The following is a 20,776-nucleotide window of genomic DNA, read 5'->3' as shown; positions in this document are numbered from 1 at the left end:
TGAGTGTCTCAGGTGCATTTGGCCCTTGGTTATGAACTGCTTTCCTTAAAGCTTTTCTTGCAATGTTTCTCCCTGTGGTAACGTGGCTCCCCTGAGGGGAACTTCGAGACAGGAAGTGATGGTCAGGCAGTGGACGGGAATCCCAGGGAGCCAAGCTGGGGCCCACTGTCCTTTCTGAATGTCTCCTCACTTTGGAAAATACTTCATAACTATCCCACTTACTCTTGTAAATCGAACTTGAGTTTGAGAGAAATGTTGAAAATACTTTAAAGTGTTTTGCCCTATATTAGTGTGCTGGGGTTCCATAACAAAATACCACAGACCGGATGGCTTAAACAACAGGCATTTGTTTTCTTACTGTCCTGAAGGCTGGAAAGTCCATGATCAAGGTGTTGGCAGGGGCGGTTTCTTCTGAGGCCTCTCCTCGGCTTGTAGATGACTGTCTTCTTCCTGTGTCTTCACTTGGGCTTCCTTCTGTGCTCAATAAATGTTTGTTGAGCTTTTGTTAACAATCTGGGCAAGACCCTTAGGGCCTTTTTGTGCTATGAGATTCAGAACCCATGATCCAGAACAGAGGTGATGTTGACATGACACCAACCAAATGTGTCACTGAACTACTCTGAAAGCTTGCGGGGCCGGGGATGCGGTGAGGAGGCATTGCACAGAGCACTTGGGAAAATTGGGAGAATAAGAACCATGCCACAGTCCTAACCCTGGTGAGTCAGATCAGACAGTCACGATCCTACTTAAATGAGTGGTGGTCAGTGTTGGGCTAACTCCCCACCACCTCTTACACTTCTGAATTTCTTTCTTCTACTTCTAGGAGAAAAAGACGTGATAGTTTTAGGGGATTTTGGCCAGGGGCCGGACAGCAGTGACTATGATATCTTGAGGAAAGAAAAATTCCACCACCTGATCCCCGCACACACCTTTACCAACATCAGCACCAAGAATCCTCAAGGCTCGAAGACTCTGGACAACATCTGGATCAGTAAAAGCTTAAAGAAGGTTTTCACAGGTAAAGCACGTGTGCTGTTCAGAAACAGAGAGCGAGTCACCTGTCTGAGCTGGCAGTTCACGATTGTCTGGTTTGAGCGAGAGGCAGGAGTGACCCTCCCTCCTCTGCGGGCATTTACCAGGTTACCGTTCAGGTGGCTGTATAATTATCATTCACACAGAGCCACTTTTGAGAGTGAAGGGGTTCTGAAAACTAATTAAAAGGCATTCACTGACCTACATCAGGGACAAAGCAAATGCGTCCTGGCCAGACCTGGTTATCGACTGGCAGCACTGGGTCCTTGCTGCGAACTTTCTCTAGTTGCACTGAGCCGGGGCCACTCTCTAGTTGTGGTGCGTGGGCTTCTCATTGCAGTGATTTCTCTTGTAGAGCATGGGTTCCAGGGCACGTGGGCTTCAGTGGTGCAGTTCACGGGTGCTAGAGCGTGGGCTCGATAGTTGTAGTGCATGGGCTTAGCTGCCCCATGACTTGACAGGAATTCAAACCCATGTCACTTGCATTGGCAGGTGGATTCTTATCCACTGGCCACCCGGGAAGCCCCAACTTAGCCTCATTTTAAGGATACTTAGTCCTTCAGCAAACACTTCTCGAGCCCTGTCATGCTCAGGCAGTGTGTTGTGGCCTGAGATTTACCAATGCCATCAGCACCCCGAAGAGCAGGAGCTGGGGGTGAGCTGACATGTCACCTGGCATCACTCTAGGATGTGGAAGGGCTTTAGGCAGGACTCTGCCAGGCCAGGGTGTGGTGGGTAACCTCAGCACTGAAAAGCACTCCCCCAAAACCAGTCACTTGCTGAGCAGACCTTGGGTCATGAAACATTCATAAAAATACAGAAGCAGCAGTGGGGTCTTTGGATGTAAGATAAGAAGAGTAAGATAAGCACCATAAGTTTGAAAAGTGTCAGTTGATCAGTTGTAGTCGTGTCTGATCTTTGTGACCCCAGGGACTGTAGCCCAGCAGGCTCCTCTGTCCATGTGATTTTCCAGGCAAGAATACTGGAGTGGGTAGCCATTCCCTTCTCCAAGGAATCTTCCTGACCCAGGGTTCGAACCCGTCTCCTGCACTGCAGGCAGATTCTTTACCGTCTGAGTCACCAGAGAAGCCCTTACTAAACACAAATAGTTGCAGATTATACTTCAGAGAAACGTTAAAAAAAAAAAATTTAAGTACCAATGGTGGAGTCCCACTGTGAGACCAGGACGTGCAGCCAAGACTTGGATCCTCAGGACTAGAGTTTCCAGTCCTGGGCACCACTGTGCTGTTGGACTGTGTCATAGGAAAATCCAAAGGATGAAGAAAGTGGGTCTCAGAGGGAGTGTCAGTCATGAGACTGGGCAAGACGCAGTTTGCAGAAATGCACCGCTGGCCAGACAGAGGTCGGTGGCAGTGGGAGGTGGTGCTGGAGTGCTTGAGCAGACGGGGCTGGAGGAAAGTTAGAAACCATTGCATCTGCCCCTTGCTCTTCAGCTGTAGAAAGCGAGGTGCAGGGAGCAGTGGCCCCCATTGTGGGACTGTTGCCTGGGCAGCAGAACTCACAACAGAACCCAGGCCTGAAAGTGAAGGTGTTAGTTGCTCAGTTCAGGTCAGTTCAGTTGCTCAGTCATGTCCGACTCTTTGCGACTCCATGAATCACAGCACGCCAGGCCTCCCTGCCCATCACCAACTCCCAGAGTTTGCTCAAACTCATGTCCATTGAGTCAGAAATGCCATCCAACCATCTCATCCTCCGTCATCCTCTTCTCCTCCTGCCTTTAATATTTCCCAGCATCGAGGTCTTTTCAGATGAGTCAGTTCTTTGAATCAGGTGGCCAAAGTATTGGAGTTTCAGCTTCAGCATCAGTCCTTCCAATGAATATTCAGAACTGATTTCCTTTAGGATGGACTGGTTGGATCTCCTTGCAGTCCAAGGGGCTCTCAAGAGTCTTCTCCAATACCACACTTCAAAAGCATCAATTCTTTATGGTCCAACTCTCACATCCATACATGAATACTGGAAAAACCATAGTTTGACTATACAGACCTTTGATGACAAAGTAATTTCTCTGCTTTTTAATATGCTGTCTAGGTTGGTCATAACTTTTCTTCCAAGGAGCAAGCATCTTTTAATTTCATGGCTGCAATCACCATCTGCAGTGATTTTGGAGCCCCAAAAATAAAGTCTGTCACTGTTTCCATTGCTTCCCCATCTATTTGCCATGAAGTGATGGGACTGGATGCCATGATCTTAGTTTTCTGGATGTTGACTTTTAAGTCAATTTTTTCACTCTCCTCTTTCACTTTCATCAAGAGGGTCTTTAGTTGTTCTTAGCTTTCTGCCATAAGGGTGGTGTCATCTGCATATCTGAGGTTATTGATATTTCTCCCAGAAATCTTGATTCCAGCTTGTGCTTCCTCCAGCCCAGCATTTCTCATGATGTACTCTGTGGATGTGAGAGTTGGACTGTGAAGAAAGCTGAATGCTGAAAAATTGATGCTTTTGAACTGTGGTGTTGGAGAAGACTCTTGAGAGTCCCTTGGACTGCAAGAAGATCCAACCAGTTCATCCTAAAGGAGATCAGTCCTGGGTGTTCACTGGAAGGACTGATGCTGAAGCTGAAACTCCAGTACTTTGGCCACCTCATGCAAAGAGTTGACTCATTGGAAAAGACCCTGATGCTGGGAGGGATTGGGGGCAGGAGGAGAAGGGGACGACAGAGGATGAGATGGCTGAATGGCATCACCAACTCGATGGGCATGAGTTTGAGTAAACTCTGGGAGTTTGTGATGGACAGGGAGGCCTGCCGTGCTGCGCGATTCATGGGGTCACAAAGAGTCGGACGTGACTGAACTGACTGACTAACTGACTACTCTGCATAGAAGTTAAATAAGCAGGGTGACAATATACAGCCTTGACGTACTACTTTCCCAATTTGGAACCAGTCTGTTGTTCCATGTCCTGTTCTAATTGTTGCTTCCTGACCTGCATACAGATTTTTCAGGAGGCAGGTCAGGTGGTCTGGTATGCCCCCATCTTTAAGAATTTTCCACAGTTAGTTGCTTAGTCATGTCCAACTCTTTGCAAGCCCGTGGACTGTAGCCTGCCAGACTCCTCTGTCCATGGAATTCTCTAGGCAAGAATACTGGAGTGGGTTGCCATTCCCTTCTCCAGGGGATCTTCCCAACCCAGGGATTGAACCCAGGTCTCCTGATTACAGGCAGATAGATTCTTCACCCTCTCAGCCACTAGGGAAGCCACCAGAGTTCAGGCCTGGGTCCGTTTGATTATCTGGGACAGTTCTCACTGAGGGCCACGGCCATGCTTCTAACTGCTCCATCCTTCCTTCTGTGACTCTTCCACTGTTTCTTAAACACACCTTGAGTTTCACATGTTTCTAAATCTTGACTTTAAAAATACCTTTACTATCATAAACTTCTGTAACTTTCTCTTCTTTACCCTTTTTGTAGAACTTTCTCCTTTCCCACCTGCCTTTGCAGCTTTGCTTTGTGAAATAGGACCTTCACTTTGGACACCTTTGTGGGACCTGTGTCCCTGTGTTGAACACTTATCCTCGCTGGTCAGATTGCAAGTGTTTCAAAGTAAGGACGGCGTGGGGGCCAGGAGGTGTGTGAATGGGCAGGAGACCTGGACCCAGGGTAGTTTCCGCGCCTCCTTGGCAAACCCTCACTTGTCTGGGAAATCCAATGGGCTGAGACAGCTGATCTGCACAGGCAAGCCAGGTGACTGAGGGGTCTCTTCAGGGAGCCCAGGCTTGCAGACTATGTACAGTGTTGGCCTCCACCCACCCCCCATCCTGACTTCTGGGTCTGTCTTCCCTCTGCCTCCAGGCCACTGGGCTGTAGTGAGAGAAGGCCTCACGAACCCTTGGATTCCAGATAACTGGTCTTGGGGCGGAGTGGCTTCTGAACACTGCCCCGTGCTTGCGGAGTTCTACACGGAGAAGGACTGGAGCAGGAAGGAGGGCACTCGGAACGGCAGCGGGCTCACCCTGGAGCGGAGTGAAGCCATCATTAAACACGAGCGATGATGACACTGAATAGGCGTTCCACCCCTTGCCCCCGGGGAGTTCGCCCTTCCCCGTGAAGATGCAGAGCCGGAACCGCCTGCCCTGACAGCAGACAGTGCTTGGGCTGTGACCTGGCTGCCTTCCTCACAGAGTTTCTGGACTCTCATGGGGGAGGGAGCCCAGCAGGCCCTCGAGGTGCTGGATGGTCTGACCAGAACTGGAACGTCTCTGATCTGTGGATGCTGCCAGCCTCAGCCACCGGGGGTCATCACCCCAGTGCCTGGACTGCAGCTCACGGGGAACAGCAGTGGAGGCTGGAGGCCGAGCTCTCGTTCCTGACCACCAGTCTGCGATGTTCTGACTGCAAATCCTGTGAAAAGCTTTTAACTTGAGCACTCTCCTCAAATATTTTGAGTGATGATTTTTAGTTTTGTTTTGAAAAAAATAAACAGAGATGAGCCTGCCTGGCTGCAGTGAGAGCCTGGGGGCGGTCCCCGGTCCTGGGTGGGTTTCGTGCCTGTTCTGATGTCTTGGGCGGGGTGGGGAAGGGCAGAGGCTGTGGCCTGCAGGGTCCTGCACACGGCACCCCTAACCCTGGGAGTTCCTTTTGCATCCTCACCTTGAGATCATGCAGAGGTACCCGTCACACCCTCACTGACCCCCGGAGACCTCTGTCCAATCTTTAGATTGTCTCCTCCCTCCCATCCAGTGCTTCATCCTCTGACCCCTTTGCCGGACCATCTATCACTTTGAAGAACTATTTGAATGATCTTTCCTCCTTCCCCGCTCAGTTCAGTTCACTTTCAGTTCCCCAGGCATTCCCCACCCAGAGCCTCCATCTGCTGACCCTGAGGAATAGCTGTTGATTCTGGATCCCCAGGAAGCTAAGCCTGGGAGCATCAAGAGAGGGAGGGCCCGCCTTTGAGGGTGGGAGTTGGGGGCGGGGGGCGGGAAGTGTGGGTTAAGTGCCACCAAGTACTCTTTCCTTCCCAGGTTGGGGTCTCCTCTGGGTCCTCATGAGGCTGGGATTATAATGCCCATTTCACAGCCAAAGAAACAGGCTTACAGAGTTTCACCTCCTGAAGGTCACACAGCCAGTAAGTACATAGACAGGATCCACACTCAGTCCAAAGCCCATGCACACGTGTCAGCCCTAAGCTGCTGACACTGACGTGTGAGAGAGTTAACAATGGCAGTGAATGTGTGGACCACCGTCACCACCAGTGGGAATCTAGTGACTTGTTGGGCCCAGGACTGGATGGGCAGTGAGAGGGGTCCTGTCCATCAAAGGATGGACACCTGGGGCATCGGGCTCCCAGGAGCACCACTGGTTGTGAGCACAGGAAGGAAGCCCCTTTCCGGGGGCTTTTTGGGTACCTGGTTATCACCCATCACTGCTCCCAGGAGCTGTCTCTCCAGTGGGTGGGTGAGCAGCGCCTGGAGACCTGGAGCCTGTGATAGCTGTCTTGACTGAAAGCAGTCGCATTAGAATGAAAAATTGTGGTGGGTAGGAAGGGGTGCTTCTCAGCTGAGCTGACCTTTTTTGGTAATTTATCTGCAGTTAAAACTTCCACCTGCATTCACCATTCAGATGCTCCAAGTTCTTTTAGCCAGATTTTTGCACAAAACTGTGGAAAGAAAAGGGCTTCTTAGGTGAGAAGAGGGGAGAAAAATCCAGTTAAACGACCTTTGTGAAAGTCCCTCTCCCCAGAGGCTGGGGAGCTGAATGGTAGCTCATACACTGGAGTTGGCTCAGTGCCTCTTCTTAGCATTGGCTGGATGCACCCTCGCACCCCAGACACAGAATGGGGGGGGGGGCGGTGCTTGTTACCTGAGGACCCCAGAAGTGAAGGCATTGCTTGGTAGCCACAGGCCCAGGGTTTGAAGGCAGCAGACGTGGCTGCCGAGTCCCAGATCTTTTGTGTCCAAGCTGTGGCCCCTGCAGGTTCTGCTTGTCTGGCTGAGTCCCAGGTTTCTTATCTATTAAGTGAGGATAGAACTCCTCAGGGCTGCAGAGAATAAATAACATCTATAAAATTCCCAGCATGCTCAACTCCAGGGGGGGCAGCCATTCCCCCTGGCACATGGTGAGAACTCAACAAGCAGCAGCATTTAAAAATAATTCTATTTTTTGCTGTCTTCATTTTATCCCCGGAGTTTCTGGTACCCTCAACTGGAACAGATGCTTCGTGGTTTCCCAACAGTATGCTATCCTGGACTGTCCACTGGTCCAACTGAGCTCTCAAAAGTATCGATCGCACCCAGTGGAGCCTGTCACTGATCATCCCGCCCCACATTCCACTGAGAAAGACGCAAAGGCTCTGGAAGCGTCCAAGACTGCCCTTCACAGCTCCCCCTGGCGAAGAAACCTTGTAGGACACCCAGTAAATCATCCAGAAACAGAACCTATGCTTTTTTCTGCTTGAGTTGACAGGATATGGCCAACTGTCTCCCAGAAGGAGTAGCAGCTGAACTCAGACGCGGAATCTCAAGTGGTATCGTCGCTGGTCTAACGGTGGGCACACTTAGCCTTTGAAAGTCGCAGTTCCCAGCCAGGCTGTGGGATAATGGAGGTTTCCCCCAGCAGAGAGTGCCTCCCTAGGCTCCTCCCTGCCCTGCGAGCCTTTAGCCCAGAGGCAGGATTTTCATTAAAACTTACAGAATTCAAAGCTCAAGTTTTCTAGAAGTGTTAAGATTAATTAATAATAAAATGGCTCATCTCTTCTCTCTCCCCCTGCACAGTAAGTATGAGAGAATTGAGTAGAGCTTAAAATCCAAACGATACTTAAATTTACAAATTATGGATAGTTGTTGAAGCTGGGTGATAGGAACATAGGGATTCATGACAATCTTCTACTTTTGTCTCTTTTAGATGTTTCGTAGTCACAATGAAATACGTACATACATAATATGCCCCAAAATGACAATGTTCAAAGTTTTATACTTTTTAAACAGAAAAATACTCCATTTTCCTGTAGGCCAGGTATGCTGAAGTCCTCACAGCAGATGTGGAAACATGTTGAGGGCATTATAACTCTTTCTTCTTATGCCACTCCCTGAAGGGGCATTTTGCTAGGAAGGAGTCACCCAAGTGATCAAGTGTTAATTCTGGAATGGTGAAATAAAATATACATATTTGGAGGTAAAATTAAAATATAGGTATTTGGAATGAAGAGAAGAAAGAGATATTTAAAAGCCTTAGGTTGCTTTTCATTCATCACTCATGGTGCACCCATGAGGTTGGTCTGTGCGTGTCTCCAGCAGGGTGCTCCTGCTGCTGCAAGGGCCTGGTCGCAGAATCCCCTGTATTCTCCATTCTCCCCTTGGTGAGCCTGGAAGAGGTGGAGGGGTTTCCCCTGAAGGAGCAGCCAGCAGGAATCTGAGTGCTAGGCCTTAGGAAGCTGGGAATCCTCATGCAGGAGCCAGACAAAGTGATTCATTACTGCATCTTCCATTTCATAAGAAAACCATTGGCCCTTTCATAAAACAGAACCCTGAGCCCCCAGACTGTGGGTGCTCCATGGGGAGGGCCAGTTCCTTCCAGCCCAGCTCTCTGCCCGGTCTCCATGCTGTGGACCCTGACCTCAAGGCACTGCTGGCATGCCCCACCCACAGCACAGGTGAGCTTTGGTACAGACCTAAGTGGGCAAAGGGGCTTCCCTGGTGGCTCAGTCGGTAAAGAATCTGCCTGCAATGCAGGAGACCTGGGTTCAGTCCCTGGGTTGGGAAGATCCCCTGGAGAGGGGAACCCATGGCTACCCACTCCAGTATTCTGGTCTGGAGAATTCCATGGACAGAAGAGCCTCATGGGCTACAGTCTATGGGGTCACAAAGAGTCAGACACAATTGACCGACTTTCCCCAAGGGGGCAAAGAAACAAGCCAGGGAATCATGAACGGGCTTCCTCATCTTCAGCTTGTGGGGGCAGATGGGAGTCTCCCTGCCTAACCCCACCTGGAGGCCAGCAACTCCTGCCCCTTGAGAGGACTTTTGGGTGGGTCTGGACTCCCTTCAGGAAGTCCAGAGTGAGGAGAGTGGCAGCATGAGGTCTGCCCATCTGAGGCACCCTTTCCGGGTTGATTGGCCCCCTGGGATGTCTGCCTCCACGGCGAGAGCCCCGCCCACCGCAGGAGTGCCTGCTTAGCCTGATTGCTGCTGAAGCCAGGCAGGCTCAGAGGAGTGGAGGTGGGTAGCTTTGCTGAAACTGGGAAGAAGGGGTCTGGAGTGGAGCGGGCACTATCTGCCTCCTGAGTGTTCCACGGCTGGCCAGGTGACTTACATAGCTAACCTGAGGACATTCTCCGAGGACTTGAGGCCGACTCCACCGCCCCCATTATTTGGTAAGTCACAAAGTTGGGATTCCTGACTCAGCTCTGAATGCAAAGGCCTTGTTTTTAAAGTTCTTGGGGGGGGGGGGGGGGGGGCGCGGGGAGGCTCATACTTAAGAATAAACAAAATAACTTGTCAAGCAGAGATATAAAGTGCTGTGCAAATCAGAGGAAGAGGGTATGTTTTCACCTGGCGGCAAATCTGAGTAGTCTTCCTGGGAAAGTTTTCTGAGCTGGGGCTTTAATGGGCAAGACTGGTGCGGGTGGTGCAGGCAGGCAGAAGACGGTATTCTGGGCAGGGGCTCCTGAGGACAAGGGTGTGGAGGAGGGAAGGGCTCCGTCTAAGTCACTCTGGCAAGTTTATAAAGGGTTGTGGGGAGAAGACTAAACAGAACCCAAGGCCAGAGTTAAAAGGCAGCAGGCCTGGGAGCTGGTAGGCTGCTCTGCAGGCCTTGTGCAAAGTAGAGAAAGAGGCTGCAGCGTTGGAGTTCTGCAGAGCCCGGCAAGAAACGTGCTGAGCAAGGGATGAGGCTGGAGTAGAGCAGCGGTGGGCATGGAGGGGCCAGGACAGTGGTCCCCCTCACCCCCGAGGAGCAAGGCCCTGGAACTTTTACAGGATGAGCTAGAGGCCCAGCAAGGTGGAGGGGGGACAGCTCTAGGAGGTACTGAGAACTCAACTGTAGTGAGTGTTACAGACCCAGACTCCTGTTTAAACCCACCTGGAACTTATTATTATTGTGACTCTGGCCAAGTTACTTGACCTTCTGTAAGCCTGTTTCCATAGCTGAAAAATGGACATGCTTCTACCTCCTTGTAATAAGAAATGAACTATTGGGTGTGTGTGGCAATTCCCTTCCTCATCACCAGCAGTTTCTGTGGTGGCCAAGCCTTTCTGGGAGGTGGAAGTGTTTGGGGAGTCCCCAGACTGCTGCTCTGTGCCCAGACACGGCCCCCAGCCAAGCACGATGAGGCTCCTTTGTGTGAACAACACCATAAAGAGGGACACAAGATCAGATGCCAGGGTCTGATTAAGAGTGGGGGTGCGGGGAGACCTGACCACCACTGAGAAGCAGGCCACTGCCTGAAAGTGGAGGCAGGAGGACCCTGTACTGGCGAGGAGTCTGCTGAACATGAAACGGATCACTCATGGGGATGGGGGGATGACCCTCACTTTCAGGGTCAGACCACACAATGCATGTTTCACTTGGCACGTTGGATTCTGAGACACTTAAGGGTGTCTGCTTAGAAGCCGAGCTCCCATCAATAGTCAGTGGTGGGAGATGGGCTGTCCTAAGCACCCTGCTGTCTCTATCGTGATGAATTATTTAATTAAATGATTCTTGTTGTGGGTGGGGAGCACTGGGGACTCAGGTTTTGCTGTGATAAGGAATGCAGTTGGCCTGGAACGTGTCAAGCAGATAAGGAGGCTTGTGGAAAACAAGTGGCCGTGACAAAGGCAGGGGGCATGGAGGAGGGAGGGGGGAATAAGGCCACAGGCCCAGGTGCACTTTCTGTGGTCTCCTGCCCTCCGGAAACTGGGAGGCCGAGTGGCCAAGGCTGAGCTGGGGTTGCCGCAGCAGCACACAGAAAAGCAGGTGGCAGAGGGCCGGGGTGGCCAGGCCCCAGATACTTGCAGCCTGGAGCAGGGAGGACAAGCTTCGCGCTTCAAAGACAGGGGCAAGGTGTGGTCTGGGGCACCCTGGCGTCACCATTCTCTCTTCACCTCAGGGCTGGGGGCTGGAGGGGAGACGTTCTTTTTCCTCAGATCTGGGTACCCAGGGGGCCAGGTTGGGCCTGGTAACACAGGAAACGCAGGCCAGTGAGAGCAGTGACACCCACAGGCTGAAGAGGAGCAGGAAAGAGGGCACTGCCCCGTCCCCCAAGAGCCTGGTCCTTGTGCACAGTGGGTGCCAGGGGGCCTGGGCGGGAGGGGGACAGGAGAGAGAAAAGGCCCCAGAGGAGGTGTCCCACCTGCCGGCGTGTTCCTGCATCTGGGGGTCAAACTGCACAAGGCAGCCTGTAGTAGGTGCCTGTGGCTCTGGGGCGCCTCCTAGTGTGTGCTGAGCAACTGAGGTCCCATCAGTAGTCTGTGGTGAAAGATGGGTGCTCCTAAGTGCCCTGCTGCCTCCGTCATGATGGATTATTTAACTCAGTGATTAAATAATAATTCAGTGATTTGTTGCTGGTGGGGAGCTTTAAGGACTCAGGTTTTACTGTGATGGTGAATGAGGACAATTGGCTGGCACTGTGTGATTGCATCAAAACTGCCTGCTTTGGGCTGAACCCAAGTCTGCAAGCTGGAGGAGCGTGTCAGGCCTCCAGACCCAGGCCCACTCTGTATCCTGGGATGGTGTCTTCCTCTGAGTTCAGAGATGTCCTGAGGGGCATTTTTATTTACTAATTTGGTTTTCTATTCAAAATTTTTATAATTGTTTTACAATGTTGCGTCAATTTCAGGTGTACAACAAAGTGATTCAATACATATATTTTTTTCAAATTATTTTTCCATTTAGGTTATTACAGAATATTGAGTAGTGTTCCCTGTGCTGTACAGTAGGTCCTTGTTGATTTACTTTATACATGTAGTGTGTATGTCAATCCCAAACTCCTAATTCAGCCCTTCACCCCCTATACTTTTCCCCTTGGTAACCATAAGTTTGTTTTCAAAGTCTGTGAGTCTGTTTCTGTTCTGTAAACAAGGTCATTTGCATGATATTTTTAGATTTCACATACAAGTGATGTCATGTGACATTTGTCTTTCTCTGACACTTAGTATGATAATCTCTGGGTTCATCCATGTTGCTGCAAATGCCATTCTTTCTTTCTGATGGTTGAGTAATATTCCATTGTATATGTGTACCACGTCTTTTTATTCATTCTTCTGTCAATGGACATTTTAATTGCTTCCATGTCCTAGCTGTTTTATACAGTGCTGCCATGAACATCAGGGTGCATGTATCATTTTGAACCATGTTTTTCTCCAGAAACATCCCCAGGAGTGGGACTGCTGGATCGCGTGGTAGATCTATTGTTTAGCTTTTCAAGGAACCTCCATACTGTTCTCCACAGTGGCTGGATCAGTTAACATTTCCACCAGCAGTGTACACAGGTTCCACATCCTCTCCAGCATTTATTGTTTATAGACTTTTTTAAAACTTATTTTATATTAGGGTATAGCAGATTAACTATGTTGTGATAGTTTCAGTAAAGGACTCAGCCATACATGTATCCATTCTCCCCCAAGCTCTTCTGCCATCCAGGCTGCCACATAACATTGAGCAGAGTTCCATGTGCTATATAGTAGGTCCTTGCTTGTTTATAGAATTTTTGATGATGGTCATTCTGACTGGTGTAGAGTGAAATCTCATGGTAGTTTTGTATTTTTCTAGTAATTAGCAATGTTGAGTATCTTTTCATGTGCCTTTGGCCATCTGTGTTCTTTGGAGGATTGGGTTATTTGTTTTTGATACTGAGCTTCATGAACTGTTTGCAACTGACAAGGGGTTAATCTCCAAAATTGACATTGTTTGCAAATATTTTCTCCCATTCTGTGGGTTGTCTTTTTGTTTTGTTTATGGTTTTTCTTTGCTGTGTAAAAGCTTTTGAGTTTAAGTAGGTCCCATTTGTTTATTTTTTTTTTTTTACTCTCATTACTCTAGGAGATGGATTAAAAATTATATTCCTGTGATTAATGCCAAAGAATGTTCTGCCTATGGTCTCCTCTAGGAATTTTATAGTATCAGGTCTTACTTAACATTTAGGTCTTTAATCACATTGAAACTGTAAAGTGGCATTTTTAAAAGAGGCTACTGAGATGGTTTTACCTCTCAGCTAAGGGGGCACCCTCACTGCTCTATGCTTCAAGGAATCCTATGAATTTTCTAGGCTGTAGAAATCCCCCCATTCACTGACTTTAAAAGCCTAAAGACAGGGAGTCACGAAGTGCCAGGATGAGGCCCAGCTGGTGGGCCACCTGTGGCCAGCATTTCCCAGGCCCTCAGGTTCCATCCTGCTCCACAGTGTTACCTCTGACTGAGATTTCAAACAAGGAGCGTTTCTTTCCTAGGCAGTGGGGCTCCCGCATCAGTGCATTGAAGGGTCTCCCTAGGAGCTCGCTGGCCTGCAGCCCTGACCCCAAGCGTCCATGCTAGGATGCTGGTTAGGTCTGCGTGTGGTCTGGGTGGGTCAGTGATGGTACCCTGAGACACACATTGAGAGACTTGAGGGGAATTCGTTTAAACAGAGTACGGAGACAACTGGCTGAATCCACTATAAATACCACCCAAGATAGAGATGAGGTGACTGAAACATGAAGACATGCACGAGTTTATAAGAATTGTAGTGTGGCTCTCACTGCCTAGGTAAGGGATTCCTTCACCAGGGGCAGTAACTACCTGTGAAGGAGATCAACAAGGTGCTCAACACATGAAGGGTCAAAGGTGACAAACGTGTTTTATGAAGAGTCTGAGTTCTTGGCTTGCTGTCCCAGTACAACTGGCAGAGAGGATCTTTCATTACTTCAGTAACCAAACACAGGGCCAGTTTTCAAAGATTTGTGTTGGGTAAATCCTTACTATTAATATTCAGAAAACTGCTAAGCAACTGGCGCTCTAGGAATTTTTTTGAACTTTTCTTCTGAATTTTTCTGAACATATTCTTCATCGTTTATTTATCCAAGTCTTAAATTACCAGAGAAATTTTTAGAAGTCCAGTATTTTCACATTTAGCTCACAGAGGGGTTTATGGGCCTGCTTGCTGGCAAGCAGCAGTCAGACTGAGTGGTTTCGGTGCTGAGGTCATCAGGGTACAATGGATGCCTGGCAGGATCAGACGCATCCACCTTCACAGGCAACTTCTGGCCTCAGTTCTCATCTGCAGCATACAGTTCTCAAAGCCCGAAATTATCCCTGACAAATCTAGTCACACATCCAACCCCAAGACACCTCCAGTGTTTCCCAAAGGCCCTCAGGAATCCCAATTTATAGATCTGTTTACTTGGGGAGTGCGGTGAGAGATGGCTTGAACTTGCTGTGGTTCCCAGTATTTTAATATAACCCAGCTTACAAAGTCTGACAGCTGCATTGTGACATGCAGCTGGTTTGTGACATAAGACCTAAAGACCACAGAGCTATTGTATTAATATATCAAAACAAGATGAGAAATCATCACTTCCTAGGCTCACCTGTGTGAGATCCAGAAACAAGGGGGACCCCAGGTTGTGGGTCACTGTTAGTTGCTGAGCTAAGAAATCTCTTCAGTCAGAGCATCTCTCTCATTTCTCTAAAAGCAAAATACTGGTTTTCCTGAGAAATGTCTTAGGTAAGTATGTTAGGAAGCTGTGTTAAGATAAAATACCATCTGAATCTCAAATTGCTCACATTCCATGTATTGTCTATTTCAAACAGACCTTAAAATGTTATTAAAGATATCTCTCAAGACTGTAAATAGTATATCCTTTAGCATAGACTAGACTCTGTATATTTATATACAGAGTATATATATTGCTTTTCAGTATAGATCATCTCAAGGAATTTTATGACAAACTGGCCAAGAAGAGGTTTAAATTGAAGGGAGGAAACAGATTTTGGAGGACCTGCAGACACGTCAGTAACTCCTCCTCCAGAGCTCTTTAAAGCGGTACACGAATCTTCCCTGGAAACGTGGTGTGTGTACTAAGTCGCTTCAGTCACGTCAGACTCTGTGCAACCCTGTGAGTTGTAGCCGGTCAGGCTCCTCTGTCCCTGGGATTCTCCAGGCAAGAATAATGGAGTGGGTTGCCATTCCTTCTCCAGGGGATCTTCCAGACCCAGGGATCAAACCCATGTATCTTATGTCTCCTGCATTGGCAGCAGGGTTCTTTACCCCTAGTGCCACCTGCGAAGCCCAGAGGGCCTCTGTATGTGTGTGTTAGTAGCTCAGTCATGTCTGACTCTTTGCAAACCCCATGGACTGTAGCTCGCCAGGCTCTTCTGTCTGTGGAATTTCTCAGCCAAGAATACTGGAGTGAGTTGCCATTCCCTTCTCCAGGGGATCTTCCCAACACAGGGATCAAACCTGGGTCTCCCACACTGCAGGCAGACTCTTTACCATCTGAGCCACCAGGGGAGTCCTAGCGGGCCTGGGTCTGACATAAAATACTGAAAAGGAAAAAGAGCTAAAAGAGAGTGGGAACAAAGAGTTTGTGGTCCCTCTAGTGGACAGTTGTGGAGTGGCAGCCAGAAATTCACTCAAGACCTCTTTGTTGTTGTTCAGTCACTAAGTCCTGTCCAACTCTTTGCAAACTCGTGGGCTGCAGCATGCCAGGCTCATCTCTCCTTCACCATCTCCTGGAGTTTACTCAGATTCATGTCCATTGAGTCAGTGATGCTATCTAACTATCTTGTCCTCTGCTGCCCCCTTCTATTGCCTTCAGTCTTTCCTAGTATTAGGGTCATTTCCAAAGAATCAGCTATTTGCATCAGGTGGCCAAAGTATTGGAGCTTCAGCATCAGTCCTTTCAATGGATATTAAGGGTTGATTTCCTTTACAATTGGCTGGTTTGATCTCCTTGCTGTTCAAGAGACCCTCAAGAATCTTCTCCAGCACCACAGTTTAAAAGCATTGATTCTTTGGTGCTCAGTCTTCTTTATGGGCCAACTCTCACATTCCTACATGATCTTTACGGTCCAACTCTCACTTCTGAACACAACTACTGGAAAAACAATAGCTTTGACTATATGGACTTTGTTGGTAAACTGATATCTCTGCTTTTGAAAACGCTGTCTAGGTTTGTCATAGCTTTCCTTCCAAGGAGCAAGCATCTTTTAATTTCATGGCTGCTGTCACTGTTTGAAGTGACTTTCCAGAACCCAGGAAAATAAAATCTGTCAGCACTTCCACTTTTTCCCCTTCTATTTGCCATGAAGTGATGGGAACGGATGTTATGATCTTTGTTTTTTGAATGTTGAGTTTTAAGCCAGCTTCTTCACTCCCCTATTTCACTTTCATCAAGAGACGCTTTAGTTTCTCTGTGCTATCTGCCATTAGTGTGGTATCATCTGCATATCTGAGGTTGTTGATATTTCTTCCAGCAATCTTGATCGCCGCTTGTGATTCATCCAGCTCAGCATTTCCCATGATGTACTCTGTAGATAAGTTAAATAAGCAGGGTGACAATATACAACCTTGTCATATTCCTTTCCCAGTTTGGAACCAATCAGTTGTTCCATGTCCAATTTTAACTGTTGCTTCTTGACCTGTATACAGCTTTCCAGGAGACAGGTAAGGTGGTACAGTACTCCCATCTATTTAAGAATTTTCCACAGTTTGTTGTGATCCACACAGTCACAGGCTTTAATGTGGTCAAAGAAGCAGAAGTAGATGTTTTCTGGAATTCCCTTTCTTTCTCCATGATCCAACAAATGTTGGCAGTTTGATCTCTGGTTACTCTGCCTTTTCTAAACCCAACTTGTACATCTGGAAGCTCTTGGTTCACATACTGCTGAAGCCTAGCTTGATGGATTTTGAGCATAATCTTGCTAGCTTGTGAAATGAGTGCAATTATGTGGTAATTTGAACATTCTTTGGCTTGCCCTTCTTTGGGACTGAAATGAAAACTGACCTTTTCTAGTCCTGTGACCACTGCTGAATTTTCCAAATTTGCTGACATGTTGAATGCAACACTTTAATGGCATCATCTTTTAGTATTTAACATCAAAAACATTTTGTATTGAGTTACAGCCAATTAACAATGTTGTGGTAATTTCAGGTGAACAGGAAAGGGACTCAGCCATACCCATACATACACACATATCCATTCTTCCCCAAACCCCCCTCTAATACAGGCTGGCACATAACATTGAGCAGAATTCCATGTGCTATATGGTCTTTGTTGGTTATCCATTTTAAATACAGCAGTGTGTACATGAACTTCCCAAAGTCCCTAACTGTCCCTTCCCCCTGGCAACTATAAATTTATTTAAGTCTGTGAGTCTCTATTTTGTAAGTAAGTTCATTTGTATCATTTCTTTTTAGATTCCACATATAAGGGATGTCATATATTTCTCCTGTGTCTGACTTGCTTCATTCAGTATGACACTCTCTAGGTCCATCCATGTTGCTGCAAATGGCATTATTTCATCCTTTTTAATGGCTGAGTAATATTCCACTGTATATATGCACCACATTTTCTTTGTTTTTCTGTCGATGGACATTTAGGTTGCTTCCATGTCTTGGCTATTGTAAACAGTGCTGCAATGAACACTGGGTGCATGTATCTTTTCAGGCCATGCCTTTCTCTGGATATATGCCCAGGAGTGGGACTGCAGGGTCACATGGTAGCTCTATTTTTAGTTTTTTAAGGAACCTCCATACTGTTCTCCATAGTGACTGAACCAATTTACATTCCCACCAAGAGTGCAGGAGGATTCCCTTCTCTCCACACCCTCTCCAGCATTTATTGTTTGTGGATTTTTTGATGATAGCTATTTTGAACTGTGTGAGATGATAGTCTCATTGTAATTTTGATTTGCATTTCTCTAATAACTAATGATATTGAACATCTTTTCCTGTGCCTATTGGCCTTCTGTATGTACTTTTTAGAGAAAAGTCTATTCAGGTCTTCTGCCTACTTTTTGAGTTTGTTTTTGCTGCTACTAAGAATCATAAACTGTAAATTTGGGAAAATAATCCCTTATTGGTCAGATCATTTGCAAATATTTTCTCCCAATCTGTGAGCTGTCTTTCCATTTTGTTTATTGTTTCCTCTCCTTTGCAAAAGCTTTTGAGTTTAAGTAGGTCCCATTTGTTTATATTTGCTTTTATTTCCATTATTCTGGGACATGGATCAAAAAAGATGTTGCTGTGATTTATGTCAAACAGCATTCTGCCTGTGTTTTCCTCTAGGAGTTTTATAGTTTCTAGTCTCACATTTAGGTCTTTAATCCATTTTGAGCTTATTTTTGTTTATGGAGTTAAAGAATGATATTATTTCTTTTTCTTTTCTTTTCTTTTTTTTTTACATGTGGCTGTCCAGTTTTCCCAGCACCATTTGCTGAAGAAATTGTCTTTCCTGCATTGTGTAATCCTGCCTCCTTTGTCATAGATTAATTGGCCATAGGTGCATGGGCTTATTTCTGGGTTTTCCATCCTGTTCCATGAATCTGTATTTCTATTTTGTGCCAATACCATACTGTTTTGATGACTGTAGCTTTGTAGTATAGTCTGAAGTCAGGAGCTTGATTCCTCCAGCTCCATTTTTCTTTTTCAAGACTGCTTTGGCTATTCAGGGTCTTTTGTGTCTCCACACAAATTTTGAAATTTTTTGTTCTCATTCTGTGAGAAATGCCATTGGTAATTTGATAGGGATTACATAGAATCTGTAGATTGCCTTGGCAGTATACTCATTTTGACAATATTGATTCTCCCAATTCACGAACATGGTATATTTTTCCAATCAGCATCTTATAGTTTTTGGTGTACAGGTCTTTTGTCTCCTTAGGTAGGTTTATTCCTAGGTATTTTATTCTTTTTGATGCAATGCAACTGCTTCTTGAACTTGGCTTTCTGATCTTTCATTGTTATTGTATAGATATGCAACAGACTTCTGTGTATTAATTTTGTAACCTGCAACTTTACCAAATTCATTGATTAGTCCTGGTAGTATTCTGGCATCATCTTTAGGATATTCTATGTATAGTACCACATCATCTGCAAACAGTGACAGTCTAGCTTCTTCTTTTCCAATTTGAATTCCCTTTACTTCTTTTTCTTCTTTGATTGCTGTAGGTAGGACTTCCAAAACTATGTTGAATAAAAGTGGTGAGAGTGGACATCCTTTTCTTGTTCCTGATGTTAGAGGGAATGCTTTCAGCTTTTCACCATTGAGTATGATGCCAGCTGTAGGTTTGTCATATATGGCCTCTATTATGTTGAGATATGTACCCTCTATGCTCACTTTCTGGAGAGTTTTTATCATAAATGTATTCTGAATTTTGATAAAGGTTTTTTCTGCATCCATTGAGGTGATCATATGGTTTTTATTCTTCAATTTGCTGATATGGTATCACATTGATTTTCAGATGATGAAAAATCCTTGCATCCCTGGGGTGAATCCAACTTGATCGAATATGATCTTTTTAATGTATTGTTGGATATGGGTTGCTAGTATTTTGTTGAGGATTTTTGCATCTATGTTTATCAGTGATATTGGGCTGTAGGTTTTTTTTTGTGTGTTTGTGTGTGGTATCTTTGTCTGATTTTGGTATCATGGTGATGGTAGCCTCATAAAATGAGTTGGGAAATTTTCTTTGTGATCTTTTAGAACAGTTTCAGGATAGGTGTTAACGCTTTTCTAAATTTTGATTAAGTTCACCTGTGAAGCTGTCAGATCCTGGACTTTTGTTTGTTGGGTTTTTAATCACAGTTTCAATTTCAGTGCTTGTGATTGGTCTGTTCATGTTTTATATTTTTTTCTGGTTCTAGGGAGACTTGTACCTTTCTAAGAATTTGTCCATTTCCTCCAGGTTGTCCATTTTATTGGCATACAGTTGTTCGTAGTAGTCTCTTATGATCCTTGGTATTTCTGTGGAGTCAGTTGTAACTCTTTACATTTCTAATTTTACTGATTTGAGTCCTCTACTTTTTCTCTTTGAGTCTAGCTAAAGACTTATCAATTTTATCATTTCAAAGAACTAGCTTTTAGTTTCATTGATCTTTGTGATTGTTTTGTCTCTATCTCATTTATTTATTCTCTGATCTTTATGATTTCCTTCCTTCTGCTAACTTTAAAAGGTTTTGTTTTTTATCTAGCTGTTTTAGGTGTAAGGTTAGATTATTTGAGATTTTTCTTATTTCTTGAGGTAAGATTGTATTGCTATAAACGTCCCTCTTAGAACAGCTTTTGCTGCATCCCATAAGTTTTGGAACATTGTTTTCATTCTCATTTGTCTTTAGGTATTTATTTCCTCTTTGATTTTTTCAGTGATCCAGTGGCTGTTTAGTAGCATATTGCTTAGCTGCCACATATTTGTGTTTCTTAGAGTTTTTTCTTCTAGTATATTTCCAATCTCATAGCATTGTTATCAGAAAAGATGCTTGATAAGACAACATCTTCTAGGATTTTTAAATAGCTTAGCTGGAATTCCATCATGTCTACTAGCTTTGTTCATAGTAATACTTCCTAAGGTCCATTTGACTTCACACTCCAGGACGTCTGGTTCTAGGTGAATGACCACACCATTTTGGGTATCTGGGTCATCAAGACCTTTCTTGTACTGTTCTTTTGTGTATTCTTGCCACCTCTTCTTAATCTCTTCTGCCTGTGTTATGTCTTTACCATTTCTGTCCTTTATCATGCCCATCCTTGCATGAAATATTCCTTTGATATCTCCAATTTTCTCAAAGAGATCTCTAGTTTTTCCCATTCTATTGTTTTACTCTATTTCTT

At 46.0% G+C, this 20,776-nt stretch overlaps 1 protein-coding gene across 2 annotated transcripts in view; it reads left to right on the top strand.

The window, feature by feature from the left end:
* Positions 1-5,521, top strand: part of EEPD1 (endonuclease/exonuclease/phosphatase family domain containing 1) — a 127,847-nt gene extending 122,326 nt beyond the window's left edge. For both annotated transcript variants that reach the window (XM_043872085.1, XM_043872084.1), the window contains exons 7-8: positions 824-1,018; positions 4,845-5,521. In XM_043872085.1, coding sequence (XP_043728020.1) covers positions 824-1,018; positions 4,845-5,044 — 395 coding nt within the window. In that variant the 3' untranslated portion in view covers positions 5,045-5,521. The remainder of the gene's footprint in view (positions 1-823; positions 1,019-4,844) is intronic.
* The last annotated feature ends 15,255 nt before the right edge of the window (positions 5,522-20,776 follow it).

The sequence above is a fragment of the Cervus elaphus genome, chromosome 18 (assembly GCF_910594005.1).
Source record: "Cervus elaphus chromosome 18, mCerEla1.1, whole genome shotgun sequence".
NCBI lineage: Eukaryota > Metazoa > Chordata > Mammalia > Artiodactyla > Cervidae > Cervus > Cervus elaphus.
Note: the sequence above shows the minus strand (reverse complement) of the source record. Positions and strands in the feature narration are given on the sequence as shown.